The 18,625-nt window shown below is 35.3% G+C and overlaps 1 protein-coding gene across 1 annotated transcript in view; it reads left to right on the forward strand.

Moving 5' to 3' along the window:
- The window catches only part of ADAMTS6 (ADAM metallopeptidase with thrombospondin type 1 motif 6), a 292,490-nt gene that overhangs the window by 234,326 nt on the left and 39,539 nt on the right, over nt 1–18,625 (forward strand). The window contains exons 18-19 of the mRNA XM_080804246.1: nt 1,089–1,252; nt 1,675–1,813. Coding sequence (XP_080660372.1) covers nt 1,089–1,252; nt 1,675–1,813 — 303 coding nt within the window. The remainder of the gene's footprint in view (nt 1–1,088; nt 1,253–1,674; nt 1,814–18,625) is intronic.

The following is an 18,625-nucleotide window of genomic DNA, read 5'->3' on the forward strand; positions in this document are numbered from 1 at the left end:
TATAAAACTTTTTAATACATTACTTTTCTACAGAGGTTTAAAAAGTTATGCATGCATATTTATTAAACTTATTCTTTATAATTTGTGAATTTTTTTGTCATGCTTAGAAAACCTTTTCATACCCCAATATTACTTTTTTAAGTTCTTCCATATTTTCTTTCTAACATTTTATTATTTAACTATGTATACATTTAAATATTTACCCATTTGGCATTTATTATTTCTCTCTTTTTTAAATTTTGTTTTTATTCAGGTGAAATTGATATAATGTAGAATTTAATAATTTTTTAAAAGATTTTATTTATTTATTTGACAGAGAGAGAGATCACAAGTAGGCAGAGATGCAGGCAGAGAGAGGGGAGGAAGCAGGCTCCCTGCTGAGCAAAGAGCAGGATATTGGCCTTGATCCCAGGACCCTGAGATCATGACCTGAGCTGAAGGCAGAGGCTTAAACCACTGAGCCACCCAGGGGCCCTATTTATTTAGTTTGAAAGAGAGAGTATACAGGGAGAGGGGCCAAGGGGAGAGAATCTTAAGCAGGCTCTGTGCTGACCATGAGCCCGATATAGGACTCAATGTCAGGACTCTAAGATCATGACCTGAGCTGAAATCAAGAGTCAGACGCTTAACTATGTCACCCAGGTGCCCTGGGTTTATTTCTTCACTGTTTGGCTCCATTTTTCTGTCTGTCTGCATGCCAGTACCATAAGTCCACTTCATCTCATATTCATATAATTATAATTTTAAGTTTTAGGCAAGAAAGTCTGCTCCCTACTCTTACTCTCATCCCCAATTATTGCTTTTCTTATAATTTCCCTTGCTAGTTCCATGTGTTTATTCCTCCAGATAAAACTTTCATTTCTTTTTATTACTATCATCAATAAATACTTAATATCTTCTTGGCATTCACATGCAAAATTACCATGTTAATTTGTACTTAAGCAAATGGCCAAGAATCCTATCTCCAAGTGGAAATGAAATGGATACTCATTGTACACTCCAGTGCAGTTAATAAGTGACACTGTGGTAATTGAAGTTTTACATTTTTAGATAGACTGTGGTTTGTTTGTTTTTTGTTTTTTTTTTAGCTTTGAAATCTGAAGGAGATGATTACTATATTAATGGTGCCTGGACTATTGACTGGCCTCGGAAGTTTGATGTTGCTGGGACTGCTTTTCATTACAAGAGACCAACTGATGAACCAGAATCTTTGGAAGCTCTAGGTCCCACCTCAGAAAATCTCATTGTCATGGTAAATGTGTCTTTGCCACTTAACTTTTTCCATTTGTGATCTGCCTTGTAAGGTACAGAGGGGCAGGCTTTATTATCTCTGTTTTACAGGTGGTGATATTAAGGTTAATAAAGGTAAAATGGTTTACCCAAGGGTATCAAATCTGTGTAAGGTTAAGGCCATATTGCTCCTTCCATATGACTGATCTTTTCAATGCCTGCTTAAATAGTATTTTTATAACCAAACAAGGTGTTTAAGAGAAATGATTCTAAATTACCCGTGAAAATGGAAGGAGAAAATTCAGTATCATTGCGTGTGTTCTACAGGTTATCTTAAATTTCCTGTAAGACTTTATGACATTTTCTTCTTCAAAAGAAATAATAAATATTTGAATGAAGCCTCATTGTATTTTAATTATCTTCACCAGTTGTTTTCAATGGCAGGTTCTGCTTCAGGAACAGAATTTGGGAATTAGGTATAAATTCAACGTTCCCATCACTCGGACCGGCAGTGGAGACAATGAAGTTGGCTTTTCATGGAATCATCAGCCTTGGTCAGAATGCTCAACTACTTGTGCCGGAGGTAAGACACACAATAGGCAGCCCACCCAGAGGGCAGATGGAAAGCAAAACATATTCTGAGCTATGCTTTGTGTTTGCTAAAGAAGCTAATTGGAAACATTTCTTGCAGGTTTGCTTCAAGCTGTAATTTAGCAAAAGAAACTTTGCTTTAATTATATTATATTCCATTTGTTTTTAACCTCATGTAATTTGTACAGATTTGTTGGTAAAATACATCTTGGCACAATGAGTGTCTCTGCTGGTGCTTCTCCCAAGACTATCTTGAAGGTGGGCTGTCTGCTTTTCGTGAACACATTCTTGGTAAAGAACATCATGAGTTTTAAATAAGAAAATGAGCAAGAATCAGACGGCACAGATGCAACTTCTTGTAATGGGGGATGAGAATGTATGTCTGTGTGCTTGCGTGTTTGTGTTTGTGTGCTTGTGTGTTTCCCACAAACCTATTCAAACTCCCTTCTCCAGCCATCACAGTTAAGGGGCTATATACTGGGATACTACGATAACTCCTGGTGTCTGGGTCTCCGGGTTAATGGTGTATGCTGACCCCATTATAGTCCCTCAGAGAGGTAGCTGCTAGGCGGTGGTTGGTGATGTGTTGGTTGTCCCATGTGCGTTTTTCATGGGTGCCTTTTCCCCACAATTTACTCTATTCCTAATCCTCCTCCCTCTAGTGGCCACCAATGCAATTCTTTACCTCTGGCTGGGAGAGCAGGACAGTTGGCTTCCTTCAAAGCCAACACCCTTGCTGCTGCATGGACTGGTGAGTAGAAGTGCTGTGCAAGCAGCATCTTCCTTCTCTCTGGAGACTAAATGCATCGCCTCCACCGTACACCTTGGTCCCAATAGGCAAGGAAACAAACCTATCCCTCAGGCCTAGGCTTGCTTAGAGCACCTCACCATTCCAAAAGCAAAGATTCATTTTGAATAGTGATATTTAGAACGGGAGAAATAGAAATAAGGTGAATCATCCCATTTTACCCCATTTCCAGTGTTTTAACTATTTTCCCTTTTTAAACTGCTCAGAAACATATGATTGAACATGGCCTTTACCCTATCTTGTCTTGTACTCATTGAATTTCTAAAGTCCTCTGATTCTTGAGGCTCGAATATTTTCACAGAAATGATTATTATATAATATTCAGTATTTTTAGAATCATTCACAAATAAATCATTGATTAGCTACTCCAACTTTAGTAGTAAACATGATATAAAACATCAAAAAAGCAAATTAATAATACTGTCTTGTCCTGTGTGAAGTGTCATGAAATATGGTTATATATAATTTGTGGCATATTTTATTTTATTTAAAAAAAGATTTTATTTATTTATTTGACAGAGAGAGAGAGCACAAGTAGGCAGAGAAGCAGGCAGAGAGAGGGGGAAGTAGGCTCCCTGCTGAGCAGAGAGCCCAATGCAGGGCTCAATCCCAGGACCCTAAGATTGTGACCTGAGCCAAAGGCAGAGGCTTAACCCACTGAGCCACCCAGGTGCCCCAATTTGTGGCATATTTTTAAAAGATCTCTAATTCCAATCCATTTTATGTGTGAAATGGCTAGTGATTTATAATGTAAAGTTTTAAAAACTGTAAGACATTGCCATATATTTTAATAAAATAAAGGATATTTGAAACTAATTATTCAAATGAATGCCACTGTATTATATTTTAGTGGCATTTATACATATATATTTCTCTGTTCCAATTAAATTCATTTTTATTCAAACTACAAATTAACTTATCTCTTTCACATACCAAAAAAGAAAAAAAGCCTTCATGACAACAGTACATACATAATTCAGGCTCTGAAGTATAAGGTAGGATGAAGTTATTAAGGAAGAGTCAAAATAAAGTTTAGGAAATCTAATGAGGAAAGTCTAAATGTTGAGGATGATTAGCTTGGAGAAGGGAAGGCTGAAGGAAAGTATATTAGTATCTTCAAGTCTGTGACAGAATGTTGAATGAGAAATTCTTAGTGCCTGTACGTCTTTGTACTAAAAATTGCTATATTTGGGGATGGTTTAGATACAGTGTTGTCTGAGGCCAAGGAGGGATTAAGTGAATTCTCAGTGTTCCTTCTAACCCTATGATTCTTTTGTTCAAAAAGGAGATAGTCTGACAAATAGGACGGGTGTTAGGCCCATGAGAACTGAATTTAGAAGAAAAGCTGTGATTGTATTAAAGATACATGAAAAGTCTAAAGGAGTGTTTTCCATAACACTCGCATTGGGAAATCATAATATAAAAATGATTTCTTGTGGTAGAAAATAAAATATAAAGAAAAGCAAGGATAGAGAAAACCCCCTGGAAGGAGAATTTTCTCTGTTGTTTATACTTTTTCCCTCTGTCCTGGAGCTTACTGATTGTAGATATTTGAGGTGGTTCTTGAAACTGGGATTTTGCTCAGTTGTACATGATTATGACAACAGGCATGAGGCAGTCTCGAGGCCATTGTCTTCTTTGGAAGAGAGATGTATAGTGCTTGGAAGTCGGCAGGGATAGTGTGAAGAGCTGCCATTTGGGTGGCTTGGTAAATTGTTCTCAAAGTGTGGCCACTGCACTGGCAGCATCAGCATCACCTGAGAATTTATTAGAAATGCTACTCTGGGGACCCGATCTCAAATCTACAGAATAGAAAATCTGGGTGGGCTTCAAAAGTCTGTTTTAAATAGCTCTCCAGGTGATTGTGATGCTTGCTTAAGTTTGAGTACTAATGGTTTGGTTGACAGAGAAACTGAAACCTGGAGACATGGAATCTCTGTCCTCCTTACTGACATCTGTGCATCTCTCTAGACTCACTCTGCACCTAGAACAATACCTAGAGTATATTAGGTACTCAATAAATATTTATAGATGAGTGGGTTGAGCAAAAGGAATTAATTATTTTGGCAATTATTTACCTGTGCTAGTTTTTTCCAGTGTAAGAAGTAAGAGTTTAGAATTGTTAATTTTCTTAGGAGGTACAGCAATTTTTAATTGGGATAAAGTCAGTTCTTAATTGGGATATTTCACTTTCATCTTTCCAGGGAGGTGCTAGGTGTCTTGAGGACACCAAAGTTTTTTTAAAATGGAAAAAGAGAAAACAAGAAAGATCTCAAAGAACTCTCTGTTGCAATCTCACAAGACTCTTCAGTGATCTCACCTATTACTCTCCTGCATATGTTTTATTAGTGGCAAATAACAAACTTTGAGTTTGGGAGCAATGTTGATAGCTTTCTCTTATGATATCTTTTAAGATAAGAAGTTTTGAGATTGTTTTTCTGTTGCTTAGCAGACCCAATGACAAATCTTATGCTGCAGGAAATATTGCTGGGTGATTCAGTCTAAGTAATGGTCTTTTCTCTGAGTAAGTGATGAAACACTTCCGTAGCCTGAATAAGAACATTGAGATGCTGTGGGGGTGTTGTCTTTAGGATAAATGTGATTTTTAAGATACAGTTGTGATTCTTCCTCTAAGAGACATGCAGGCCCAATGAATTAAAACTTGACTATTTTCTGAACCACTGTTAACTCCTACTAGAGTTTTGTTTCTTTATTCTTTATCCGGAGTATTATATGCTCTGTGATTTATCTGATTCTCAAATTTATATACTACCACTGGATTCATGATTAATGTGTTAATTGATAAAGCTTGGCTGGGTAAAGAGAATTATATTATTTTTGAAAACAAAGCTTTAGGAATTTTTTTAAAGTAGTAATTTAGGCCACTGTGTCTTTGCACTGCAACTTTTAAAGTTTCAAATAACAAATACTGCGTATTTTCCTTTGAAATTAGTCATACATACTCACTTTTTACTCACTTTGGCTGGATATGTGGTCCTCAGATTTTAACATCAGAATTACCTGGATGTCTTATTCAAATAAGATTGCTAGGTTCTGCCTCCAATTTCAGATTCAGTAGGTCTGGGATAGACCCCAAGAATTTGCACTTCTGAAGTGTCCAGGTGATGCTGGTGCTAGTGGTTCAGGAACCATACTTTGAGAAACACTGGGCTAGACACTTAGATTTCATAAAGTAAATGCCTATTAAAACAAAGTGGCAAATCATTTAGGTAATAATCCATATTACAGTTATAATCTACATTACAGCTAGTCTTTTTAATAATAAATGGTTCTACTGCTCAGCTACGTAATAATAAATAAAATGTTATAGTCTATAGAACATTTTCTGGTACCCTGTTACATTTGATCATCATCAACAGCACCATGAGCCTAGGCTTTACTATTATTATCCCTATTTTGTACACAAAACCCAAGTGAGGTACCTTCCTAAAATCAAGACTTAGAAATTAAGTGTTTAGTGATTTTTTAAATGTAGCAGTCTCTCTTAGTAAATATGGTTCTTTACCTTGAACAGAGCATTTCCACCAGCTGGCAACCTCCATAGAGTAACATGATAAATCCCTACTAAAAAAAAATCTCCTTCATTAGTTTGAAATTTTATTTTTTCAAATACTTTGCCTAAAGCCAGTGGTTCTTAATTTTGGTCGTACATTGGAATCACCTGGAGAACTCTGAAAAAATTCTGATGATTGGGCCCGCACCCCAGAAGTTCTGATTTAATTTGTCAGGAGTGCGGCCTGGGCATCAGATTTTTATAAAAACTCCTTAGGTGATTCTATCATGCAGCCAAGGTTGGGAAGTCCTGCCTTTGAGGCTGATGGAAAGTTTTTTAGTATTCAGATAATTTACATTCAGATACAAATGCCATTGGTAGTATTAATTCACATTTCTGTTACTAATTAGCTACTAGTTAAATAATGCAAATATTAATGAGATTTATTTATAAGTATTTGGGGTGGAAAAGTAGAATAGGAGGACATCAGCGTAGGGAATGAAAAATGTAGTAGGATGCCAATTAATTTTATCATTTTGTTTAGTGTGGCCATCAGCCTTGGACATGCCTTTAGAAAGCTCTTTTTCAGTTTATTTACATGCTCTCTTTACCTGATGGATCACTTATAAGCATCTAATCAATGCTTTTGAAACTGTGCTAAGTCCAAAGTTCTCCCTCTAATTTCAAATTTCTGTGGTACTTAAGGGAGTTACAATGAATAAGTGGTTATAAACTCAACCAAATTTAATTTAAACACTCAAGTCAGAGGCAAATGGCTCCTGTTTTAACTCACCGTTTGGGAAAACTGATAACTTTTTTCTCTTTGTGACATGATTCTAGAGGAAGTCATCTATTGTTTTAGGAAATTTTGTTTCATTAGGAAATGAGTTTTTGCAAAATGCAGCAGTATTCATGATAATTTCTTTCCCTATCGGCTGGCTGTGCTCTCATTTCCAACCATTTAAACCGTTCTCTTTCCTCCCTCACCCCTCCTCTTATATGATGCAACCCATAGGCTTTAAAGCAAAGCTTTCCAAAGCTAATTAACTGAGAGTCACTGCACTGTTGCGTTCAAGTTTGTACCTGTTCTGTTAAAAAGAAAGTCTTAAGAATGCTTTATTTGTGATGCAAAGAAAAGTCAGAAATACATAAATATTTTACATGTATTTTTTTTTAATTTATGCTCTAAATATAGTCTTTGGCCTGCAATTGCCTCTTTTGACACCGGCTAATTATTTTCTCTAAATTTTTCTTCTAAGGTTTTCTTTCTTTATCTTTGCATAGAAGTACAAAAATTGCATGGAAAAGAACTCAATTTTGTTAGGTTTCTGCTGACAAATCTTGGCATCTCTTTGTTGAACATTGCCTGGCTGCTCAGAGAGAAAAAAGATAAGTTAAAACTATAGTTATATTGAGGAGGAGAAGGGAGAAGACAGTTTTATTTTTAGAGACAATTTTGATTTTATTTGAAGATCAGAGTGCAGATTTTTTTCAAATATATGTACTATGGGGTTATTCAGGAATGTTTCCGATCAATTGTTTTTGACCACTTAAAATTTTATCATTAGTTTTTATTTTACATTTACATAGCCTTATTAATTTTTCTTGTATGTTTCATGCTTATTTAGATTCTTATTTTATTTCTTTTTCTTTTTCTTCCCTGGATGTCGTCTTAGGCTGTGTGTTTGTTTGTGTTTGTGTGTGTGTATATGTGTGTGTGAATAACATACAAACTTAAAAGATATTCTGTGTGTTTCTTCTGTCTAGCTAGGACAGAATTTTTTTTTTAATTCACTCTTTTTGCAATTTCACCTGATTAATCTTGATTCTTATACATATTGGAGCTGGTTTCTATTCTTTAGTATTTTTAGGATGCTTTATATGGTTTCCGACTACTATTTTGCATTTTCCTAATATAGGCCCATATTTTTCAAACTGTACCACGGTGCCCCAGAATACTGCAGCAAATTCACAAAAGATACAGCAGAATATTCTACGTTTTCGATGGAAACAGAGTGACATTGGTCATTTACCACAACAATTATTACTAAGTTGTTTGGACCTAACTACTTAATAAGCAAAACTCTTAGATATTTTTTTTTTCTGCCTAGGAGGGCTGTGAAAAAATTACTGAGACATTAAGGGTGTCATGAACCAGGAAATTTTAAGAACTCTAGATTTAAGGTAAAATGAGTATCATTAAAGTAGATAAAAATTAGTCATCTCCCTTTCTTCCAATAGATGTTGAAATTCATTTCATAAAAGGAAAAAAATGCATATGAACTCCTTAATCAGGGTCCTGGTGATGTTCAGAATTTAAAATCAGAGCCTCTTCTGTTCTTCCAATTAAGGAACTAGAGGTCTTGAATACTGTGTAAACCTTTCCTTCATATTTGCATTAAGTTTTCCTTCTTCTGTGTCCTGAGTATGTTTCCTTCCCCCATCTCTGTTAGTTCAGTTTAAGATTGGTGGGTGATTAAAGCAAAGAAGAAGAAGAAGAAGGAGAAGGAGAGGAAGAGGGGGTGGGAGAGGGAGAAAGAAAGAAAGAAAGAAGAAAAAATACCCTAAATATGTAAAAGAGAACTGATAGTGAATTTTTCATTGTAATTAACTACCTAACAAGTTTATGTAATAATCTACACTATTCCATTTATTTTATTTTAGATTTTATTTATTTGAGAGAGAGAGCAGGAGCAGGGAGGAAAGGGGGTGGGGGGAGCAGGTTCCCTGCTGAGTAGAGAGCCCAATGTGGGGCTCAATCCCAGGACCCTGGGATCATGACCTGAGCCTAAGGTAGATGTGTGACTGATTGAGGCACTCAGGCGCCCCTACACTATTCTGTTTATTAATGACATAATTTTCAAGTTATTTTAATAAATCTGTCATGCAGATTGTTTTGGCCTGTTAAAAAAGTTGGATATTTCTACTTTGTTTCTATGGAATATATGTTATATATTTCATTTTTGAAAATGACACAACACAAGAATAATGTGCACTTAAAAGAACAGCAGTTTGGGGTGCCTGGGTGGCTCAGTTGGTTAAGCGTCTTTGGCTCGGGTCATGATCCCAGGGTCCAGGGATTGAGTTCCACATCAGACTCCCTGCTTAGTAGTGAGCCTGCTTCTCCCTCTCCCCCTGCTCATTCTCTCTCTCTCTCTTTCAAATAAATCAAATCTTTAGGGGAAAAAAAAAGTATAGTAATTCCATTATAACAAAACAATTTTAAAATTGTCTTTTAAAGGTAATTATTAGAAAAAATAATAATACAATCTTTAGGCTTATACTAATACCTGACTGAAAGAAAACATCTCTCATAGTACCAGATAAAACAGGTAAATGCCTTACATTTTCACAGATGTCCTTTTAATTTCTTCACTAATTCAAAAATACCTAACATCTTTTTAAAAGATTTTACTTTCAAGGCGCCTGGGTCGCTCAGTGGGTTAAGCCTCTGTCTTTGGCTCAGGTCATGATCTCAGGGTCCTGGGATCGAGCCCCACATCAGGCTCTCTGCTCAACAGGGAGCCTGCTTCCCTCTCTCTCTCTGCCTGCCTCTCTGCCTACTTGTGATCTCTCCGTCAAATAAATAAGTCAATAAATCTTTTTAAAAAATTGTTTTTAAGTAAACTCTATACCCAACTTGGGGCTCAAACTCACTACTCTGGGATTCAGAGTCATAGGCACTACCAACTGAGCCAGCTTGGCACCCCAAGCTACCTAACATTTTTTAAATCACTAATAATGGTCAATTCACATTATTAGTGAACTAACAGAATGTGCTTCAAACAATGAGTGTTTTCAGAGTCTTTTATAGATACAATAATAATATGTAATATGTATTACAGCTTATAAAGTATACACTGTAATTTTGATACAAATTCAGAGTGGAGGAGCCCCAAAATGGGGCAGAGAGAAGAAAACAAAATCCAACTGTTTTTCAAGATTCAAAGTAGACTTGATTGAAATCAAGTATGAAAGACATAAAAAGGTCAAATCTTATAACTAAGTTTACTTCTCTTTGATTTAGGACTTACCATCCATAAGTTACTTTCAGATTTAAGTAAAAAATAACAGATGGAAATTTTGGTTTGAATAATTAGGAGCACTTTACTCATTGCCATTTATTTCCCTTTGAAGAAATATAGTTATATAGTTAGTTTTTAAGGAAAAGTCCCTGCAAAAGATCCTTTCTGTTTGAAGTTACACAATGTACTATTGTTTGAAACTATGAGCGTCATTTTACATTTGATTCCTGTATACACCAACTTAGACATAAAATAGATCACTGTGATATTTTTAATAATACAAGCCCCTCATAAAAAGTGACTTGAGTTTAGAAAAATAAAGATTTATATTCATCTGTGTTTGTTGTTCCCAGATTTTCTCTTTGGTCTTTGAAATGTAAAATAGTTGTAGGATTGACAAGCTCTATCATTGCTCTGCGCATGGCTTTCCCCTATACACTTCCTGTATCCCCTTCTTTTAGGTCATTTTCAATGTTGGGAAGTAAGAGTGCCCTGTAATATATGGGTTTAGCTGTGCCAGGCATCATAGCAGGGCACCTGTGAACATCTCAGCTCTGGATAGCCTTGTCTCTGTAGCCCTCAATGGCACTGGCTCAGTTTTCATAAATGGCCTGGAAAAGAGCAACTGCTCTAGGCAAACTCATGCTCTTGGTTGGTTCAGACTTCTGGAGGAAATGTTTGCTCATTTATTTGTCTATAATAATTATTTCTATTTATCTTTTTACTTAAGCATGTGGTTTCCCTTATATAATACACTTAAAATTGTTTTTGGAATTCTCCTGTGCATTTTCAATATTATTTAAGCCTTCTAACTTCTTTTAAAAAGTCTTACATATGAAAGTTTGGTGTGATAACCTGATTTTTTTTACTGTTTACTCCTGCATATTTTGGCTTGCATTTTCTCTGATGTTAGGATATATAGCTGAAGGCAAGAAGTCTCTGCTGACCCCAACATTTCTCCTGGTGCTATTTTCCTTCCTGTTTCATCTCATTTCTATTGCTTTAGAGATTTTATTCTTCCCTAACATGATCATGGCCTGCATACACGTTCACTCACTGAAAAACTTGGGTAAGGCTGAAAGCAAAATTTAAGTGCATTCCTATTGCATTAATGATTCGTGTGTCACAGGTCATGTTTCACTTCACAAACATTTTGTCCTAAATAGCATTTTTAATAGTCATAACAGTATGCATCTTTCAAAATACATAAAATCCTTTTGGAAAAAAATTAAACCTTTTTATTTTATTTTTATTTTTTTTAAACCTTTTTAAATGTAAACATCATCCCAATTTTATAGGAACTTCTGATATTACTATTCCCATGTTTTTTTATTTGAGTAAATTAGTAAGCTATACAGATTTTTTGTAACTCAAATCTGAAATATTTGCTCTTTGGTTCTAAGAAAGTAGCTGGTGCTATCTATAGTTAGAAGAAAAGCCTTGGGGATGCCTAGGTGGCCTAGTCAGTTTAGCCTCTGTCTTCAGTTCAGGTCATGATCTCAGGGTCCTGGGATCAAGCCCCATGTTGGGCTCCTCATTCGGGGGGGAGTCTGCTTCCCCCTCTCTTTGCCCCTCTCCCTACACACACTGCTCTCTCTCTCAAATAAATAAATAAAATCTTAGAAAGTGAGAAAGAAAAAATAAATAAAAAGAAAATGAAGGAAGGGGAAGGGAAGGAAGGAAGGGAAGGAGGGAGGGAGGAAGGAAGAAGGAAAAGCTTCTGGGCACCTGGCTGGCTCAGCTGGTAGAGCATGTGACTCTTGATCTTGGGGCCGTGTAAGTTTGAGCCACACATTGGGTGTAGAGTTTACTTGAAAATACAGTCTTTAAAAAAATAAAAGGAAACCTTTTCTATTGGTAATAAACTCAGCACAATGTGTAGAAGTTCAAGGTCTTCTTCTACTCTCAACATCATTTCTCTAAAATTTTTAGTAAAATATCAAAAACAAGCTCCTATCGATCATGGAAGTTTCTTTTTAGTATAATATGAGTCAGTTCTTTACTGGAAACTTGCCTCTCACAAATTCCTATTTCTAGCTGTATTCTGCCTCTTGACATGTCTACCCCCTATCATATGTATGTCTATTGGTAAGAACCCAACCACTGAAACAAGACTACAAAACTAAAGGAATTTAACAAATGTGTGTTTTTCAGACTTATTATTCTGTAGAAAATGGGGGCAAAGTGGACATAAAAGGGAAAGAAACTGAACAATTGAATTGTGGGAAAGAAAAGAGGAGATAATTTTCATAAAATTTTGAATCTGGAAGAAACATTAAAAATGATTTAATTTGATTGCCTTGTTTTACCCAAGAAAGTGAAAACTTACCTTAGATCATTTCTCTAAACTGCCCAGAACTCACAAAAAGGTATAATAACAAGATAAAGTGAAAAGGGATAAGATAGATCTTTGGCTATGAAAAGAGTGCTTAAGATCACTGAAGATCAGGGAAAGAGAAATCAGACAACAGTATAACAAAATAGGAAGACCATAAAACCAAAATGATTAGACCTGAAAATGCATTATTTTATTAGATGAGGTACTTTCCATAATATAATTATATTGGTACTTGTCTTACTCCCCCCATTTTAATGTAATCTTACTGAAGTCAAAACTATCTCACTGATTTTACCCCTTACGATAATGAAAAACCATGCCTTAGACATAGTAGGAATTAGGTGAATTAAATTAAGTGAGACACTTTCCATGGAAGACATTCCTGTTAATATCTAATGAGTGATAGAAAATCCTTCCAGGGAGGGGCGCGTGTGTGGCTCAGTTAATTAGGTGTCTGATTCTTGGTTTTGGCTTGGGTCCTGATCTCCCAGTCATGAGATGGAACCCTGCGTGAGACTTGATATTCTCTTTCTCCCTCTCCCTTGGCCTTCCCCCGCCTCTCTCTCTCTCTCTCTCACTTTCACATAAATAAATGATATCTTAAAAAAAGAAAAAAAAAGATTCCCTCTTGGGTTAATATGATTTCAAATAAATGCAGTATGTATATGCCCCACCCTACCTTACCATCGTTAAACACAGTCGCTGCAGAAAAATACAATATTTTAAAGAAGCATTGTGTGTGTGTGTGTGTGTGTGTGTGTGTGTGTGTGTGTGTGTGTATAATTCTGTGTTTCCTTGGAACATCTAGTTTTGCTTAGGACAGAAGGGAAGACACTGGGAAATACAGTGAAATGAAGCCTTTCAAAGATAAAAACTAGCAGGAAGCGATTCAGAAGAAGAAAGTATATGCCTGGAGCTGATAGGTACACTGGGTGCCAGCTGTTAGATCCAAGGCAGATGGAGTTTACTCTGCCCTGCAAATGTGTGTGTCTGGCCAATAATCACACAGCACAATAGCCAGATTCCATCAGTGAGAGGCAGAGCAATGAGAATATTCCCCCTCTCCATGGCATTTCTTGTTCTTTAGATGCTATCTACAGTGAAGATTTAAATTAACATTGCTAGCTATATGCTCTACATATTTTGGTTATATAGAATGTTGTCTTGGTTGCTAGCTACTTTAGATGCAGTGGTTAAGCAAATTGTTGTCTTAGCCACCAACGACATTTGTAGTATAAGCTCAAACATTTTGACCTTTTTTCCCCTCTTCCTCTTCAGGAAACTGTTTCTTGGGTAGATATGATGTGCTATGCTGCTAGGTTAAGTTACCTAGATGTTGGTTAGCCTATCAATCCCAAGGATGCATTTATACCTCTCTTTATACCTCTCTTCTCATTATGGATTCACTCACATGTAGTTATAGACTGCTTACTTACCAATTGAATGGTCTAAGACTGGAATCCAGAGTCTTGAGAGTAGATATGAGAAGACCTAGAAGGTCTTTCTCCTGCTGCCCCATATACCTCTTGGTTTAACAGATTTCAAGTGCACTTTAGGTGGTAATTTATGAGCATCAAGTTCCCTCCTCTCTACTTTTAAAATGATCAACTGTTCTGTGAAAGACAATATATTGGCAAATATTGTTACAAATGAGTTTATAATAATTATAAAATTATTTAATTTTATGAAAAAAGAAAGAAGTGAGATATAAGAACATTGGACAGCCTATAAGAGGAATAGAGAGGGGGTTGAAAAGGAGGAGAAGAAATTGAGAGGCACTATGGTCTCTGGAGTCTTCGCTCAGGATTGGTCCTAGGAATGTGGCTGCTGAGCAGAAGACCCTGTGGTCTTCAGCTGAACCATCACCATCTCCGAGAGTAAGCATAGTGGTTGAAGGATTCCATCTAGGCAGACTTGCAGTTCCCTGGGCTTCTGAATGACTTTCCTGGGATATATGTTCTTTCAAAATACTAAAAGCCATTTCCTGATAGACAGCTAGAGCAGTGACACAAGTTGGGTACTCCTTCCTCTCACTGGACAAGAGAACCTTTGGTAGGAAAATAGATCATCTATGACTTTTTTTTTTTTAAGATTTATTTATTTATTCATTTGAGAGCATGAGCAGGGGGAGGGGCAGAGCAAGAGGGAGAGGGGAAGCCGACTCTGAGCTGAGCATGGAACATGTTGCAGGGATCGATCTCATGAGACTGAGATCATGACCTCAGCTGAAACCAAGAGCCGGTCACTCAACCCAGCACCCTGGTCATCTGTAACTTTTAACTATTGGCTGAAAGTTAAATATTAAATATAAGATCTGATAAATTTAAACTTAGAGACTAAAATTAATGGTTATGTTTATATGTTAAGAACCATCATATTTGATTCTTTGATAAGCAAATTAGAAATCTCTAAACATATCCACCCATTTTAGAGAGTTTTAAGTAAATATGTATTAGTAATGACATTTTGGTACTTAAATTTCGTGATATGAAACCATTAATTTTTTTAACCATGGAAGAGAGTTTATGTTAACTAAAAAAACAGGTATAGAATTTGCATGCTGGTAACTTTAGATGTTTAAGAATAAAATGCAATTAGTACAGTTTTAAATTTGACCAATTAAATTCCATAGAACATCTCCATATCTCCGGGGGACATGGACACTAGATTACTAGAATTTTGTTTTTGATTAGGCATCTCTGACTGGCCGTGTGCACATTTTCTGTTTTTGGTTATAAACCGTAAGTCTTTAGATTTGAAGACATAGTGATTTTTTGTAACTGGATGTAATCATTCTCAAGCTTTGAATCAAGTTCTTAGCAATGTTTTATAGATTACTTTACAATATTTATTTTGTTTTACAGATTACTTTAAAGAAGCTATATATGAGGCTTAATCATATAAAAGATTTTAAACTCAATCATTTTTCTTTTTGACTTAGTTGAGATTATTTCTACTTGATCTGTATATTCTACCTTCTAAAGCTAAAAGCTTCATTTTCCTTAGTCCCAGAGTATGTGTTTCAAAATCCATCCTAAATTAGGTGCATTGGTTTAGAGTTATCCTGTTGCTACTGATTTAAAAAGAAAAAAACAAAAACAAAAAACTGTGAATCTGCCAAGTGTGGGGGTAAAAGTTGGAAGGGGATTTTTATGCTGCTAGAGGAAGATAGATCAGCATTGTCAGAAGATTTGGAATAGATTCCTGGTATAGTCAGTTCTTGAGTGTGAAATACCACAATGTCTAATAGAACATTTTAGAAGAAAATTAATACAAGATGAATGCAAGGAAAAATGCATCTTCATGAAATATAGAGCAATTTCAGCATTTTATTCAAGGACTTTAATTTTTACTTCATAAAAATTAGTGTTCTGAAATTTTATGAAACTGAAGTGAACCCAGAAAATGCCCAGATTCCTAGTTTTTAAGAAGTCTGGAAGGCATGACCAAAATCAAGTCAATTTGTAATTCTTAGCACTTAGTATCTCTTAATCACAGTTACTTATAGTGACTATTCTCTGTTGAATGAGTGAATGAATGAATGAATGAATGACTTGTCAACCACATTTCAGTGGCATGTTCAGTTTATGTACTATGTAATTTTAAACTAATTATTGGATCCCACTAAAAAGCAAAATACCCTTAAAAATAAAGATCCAGAACAAGGATATGAAATTATAGAAATTTTTTATTTTGTTCCATGTGATTTTATTTACTTTCCAAATTTTCAACAATAAATATTATGTAGTTAAGTTTTTCAAGATACATATGTGGTTGGAATTTATCTTAGGATCAGATATAAATCTCACCTCTAATAACTAATGTTTCACCTGTGATTCAAATTGCAGAGGCCTTGCTTTTACATTAAAGGCTACTTTTAAAAACTAATGTGTTATAAACAAATGACATTTCTAGGGCTAATTTAAAAGAAGTAGAATTTTATCTTAACCTGTAGAAACTGAACTGATGTTCCTGACACTGATGCAAAGCAACATCAGTTCCATTTTGTAGCGTTGAAAATGTTTATTCTTTCCTGAAAAACAACCAAGTATTGAATTGAATGACAACTTTCTTATTGCAAACGTAATCAGATTTTTTATTATTAAATATAATTATCAAAGATGGATAAACTTGTATAAGTCCTCTGTGTAAGTGGGTGGTTTGAGTCCCCCTCTCCAAGTATAATCATATTTGAATGGCTTTAAAAAAATGATCATGCAAACGTACAAAAATAATCCCCTACTCTCCCTAGTAGGAACAACATGTTGGACTAGGTGGATGAATATCCTGAGTCACTGTGGCAGTTGGTAGTTGAATCCTATGACTAATGTAGAGATTTTTGTCTAGGTGGGTCACATGGACTTAGTTATCTGCCCACTGGAAAGACACAATGGGGAGATATTATCTGATGAATATTGTGGAACATGTGTGAATGGATCACAGTGATGCCTGATGTGAATCATTCTTCCCTCAAAAATGAAAAGTTTAATAGTTTAAAAATTCCAAACTGTTGTCACATAAACTGAGATTTGGCCTATTCTAGGGGTTAGGACAGAATGAATACAACACATATTCTAAGTTATTTTGCCAGTAAGTTGTTGGCTATGTTTTAGGCCCCTAAATTTAGGAAAACCTAAAAATTTATTCAAAGAGATTAGTAAAAGTCTTGGGTCACTGCAAATAGTAAAATATACCTTCTTCTACTACTCTCCACCACCACGGAGGCTCCAGGACTTAACAATTTTCCTAATCAGAGTCATAGATTTCCCTATCTTGCTTAGTTAAAAGTATGCATAGCCTGATGTCTGAGGCACCCCACCTGCAGAATATTCAAGACTCTTAAAAGGACGTTGGGGGAAGCATTGATATATGTCTTTTAAGGTGATATTTCCTTCACTGAATGATCCTATTGTATATTGATTTCCCTAATTTGAGATTAAAGTCTTTAGTGTATTATTAAAAGCAGATTAAAAAAAAAAAAAAAAAGCAAAACTGTGGGTTTATGTGGGGCTAGCTAGGTGTGAAGCTGTGGTTTCCTGGATACCGCTAATGCTGTTTTTATAACTCTTTCTGGGTAATTTCACTTACCTGGTTATAGAGATGAGTGGGGGGTTAGGGAGGTAGTTTATGCTTTTATTTCCAATTCCAGGAGTAACCTGTTACCTCTATATGATCTGAAACATATATCATTGTTTTTAGTTTTACTTTTTCTCTGATATCTCGGTATACCTACTTTGCTTCTTTAGATTCCTTGACACTAAAGTATAAATGAGCTTGCTTAAGGTCTACTGACTCAGGGATGTTTACAAATAACAGTGTGTTTGTGTGTGTCTTTGTGTTTTGTGAAATGTGAATAAGTTGTGGTGGATATCTTTGCTAATAAATAATAAACATATAGAATTTTACAATTCTTTTACAAACATACAGAATTTTACAAATTTTATAATGAGAATATTTTTAGCTGTGGCAAACAGTTCACATAGACTAATTTTTAAGACTGAGATAATAATCTTCTGAGTTATTATTTCAAGGAATATATATATAGCTGTTTGACAGTGGTATAATCAACAGAGGGCCAACTCTGTTAAAACAGACTAATGCAGTCTAAAAGAGGCCTACTGCAATCTTTAAATTCTAGACTTTGTGGGCTTTTAGAAAAATAAATCTGTAAGTGGAAGAAAAAGAATGAAATGTGTGAATGTAATGTGTTCCTGACAAAGACTAAATTGATGGGATTTGTCCTACAAAATATCAAAAAGTAAAATTGTCCCTATTGTCTTATTTTTAAATAGATAACAATCATTGTTTTGCATTGAAATGTATATTCATACATTTTATCTGATGACATTTTGGGAAAATAAAGTTTTGTTTTTTGTTTTTTGTTTTTGTTTTTTTAAGGTAAGCACGAAGAAGAATACACAAATGGGGATACTAATTGATTAAAATTACCAATAGTTTCTTTTCTGAGCTTGAAAACAGTTATGTTTCTAAATATGAGAACAATAATTTTGCCTAAAATTGAAGTATAATGACCAGGACTTCTCTCCTTTTTAGAGAAGCAGTCAAGTGTTTCTGGAACAGATAAGACAGCAGCGATCCAGTGAGGTTGATTCCCCAGA

Source organism: Martes martes, assembly GCF_963455335.1.
Source record: "Martes martes genome assembly, chromosome: 5".
Classification (NCBI taxonomy): domain Eukaryota; kingdom Metazoa; phylum Chordata; class Mammalia; order Carnivora; family Mustelidae; genus Martes; species Martes martes.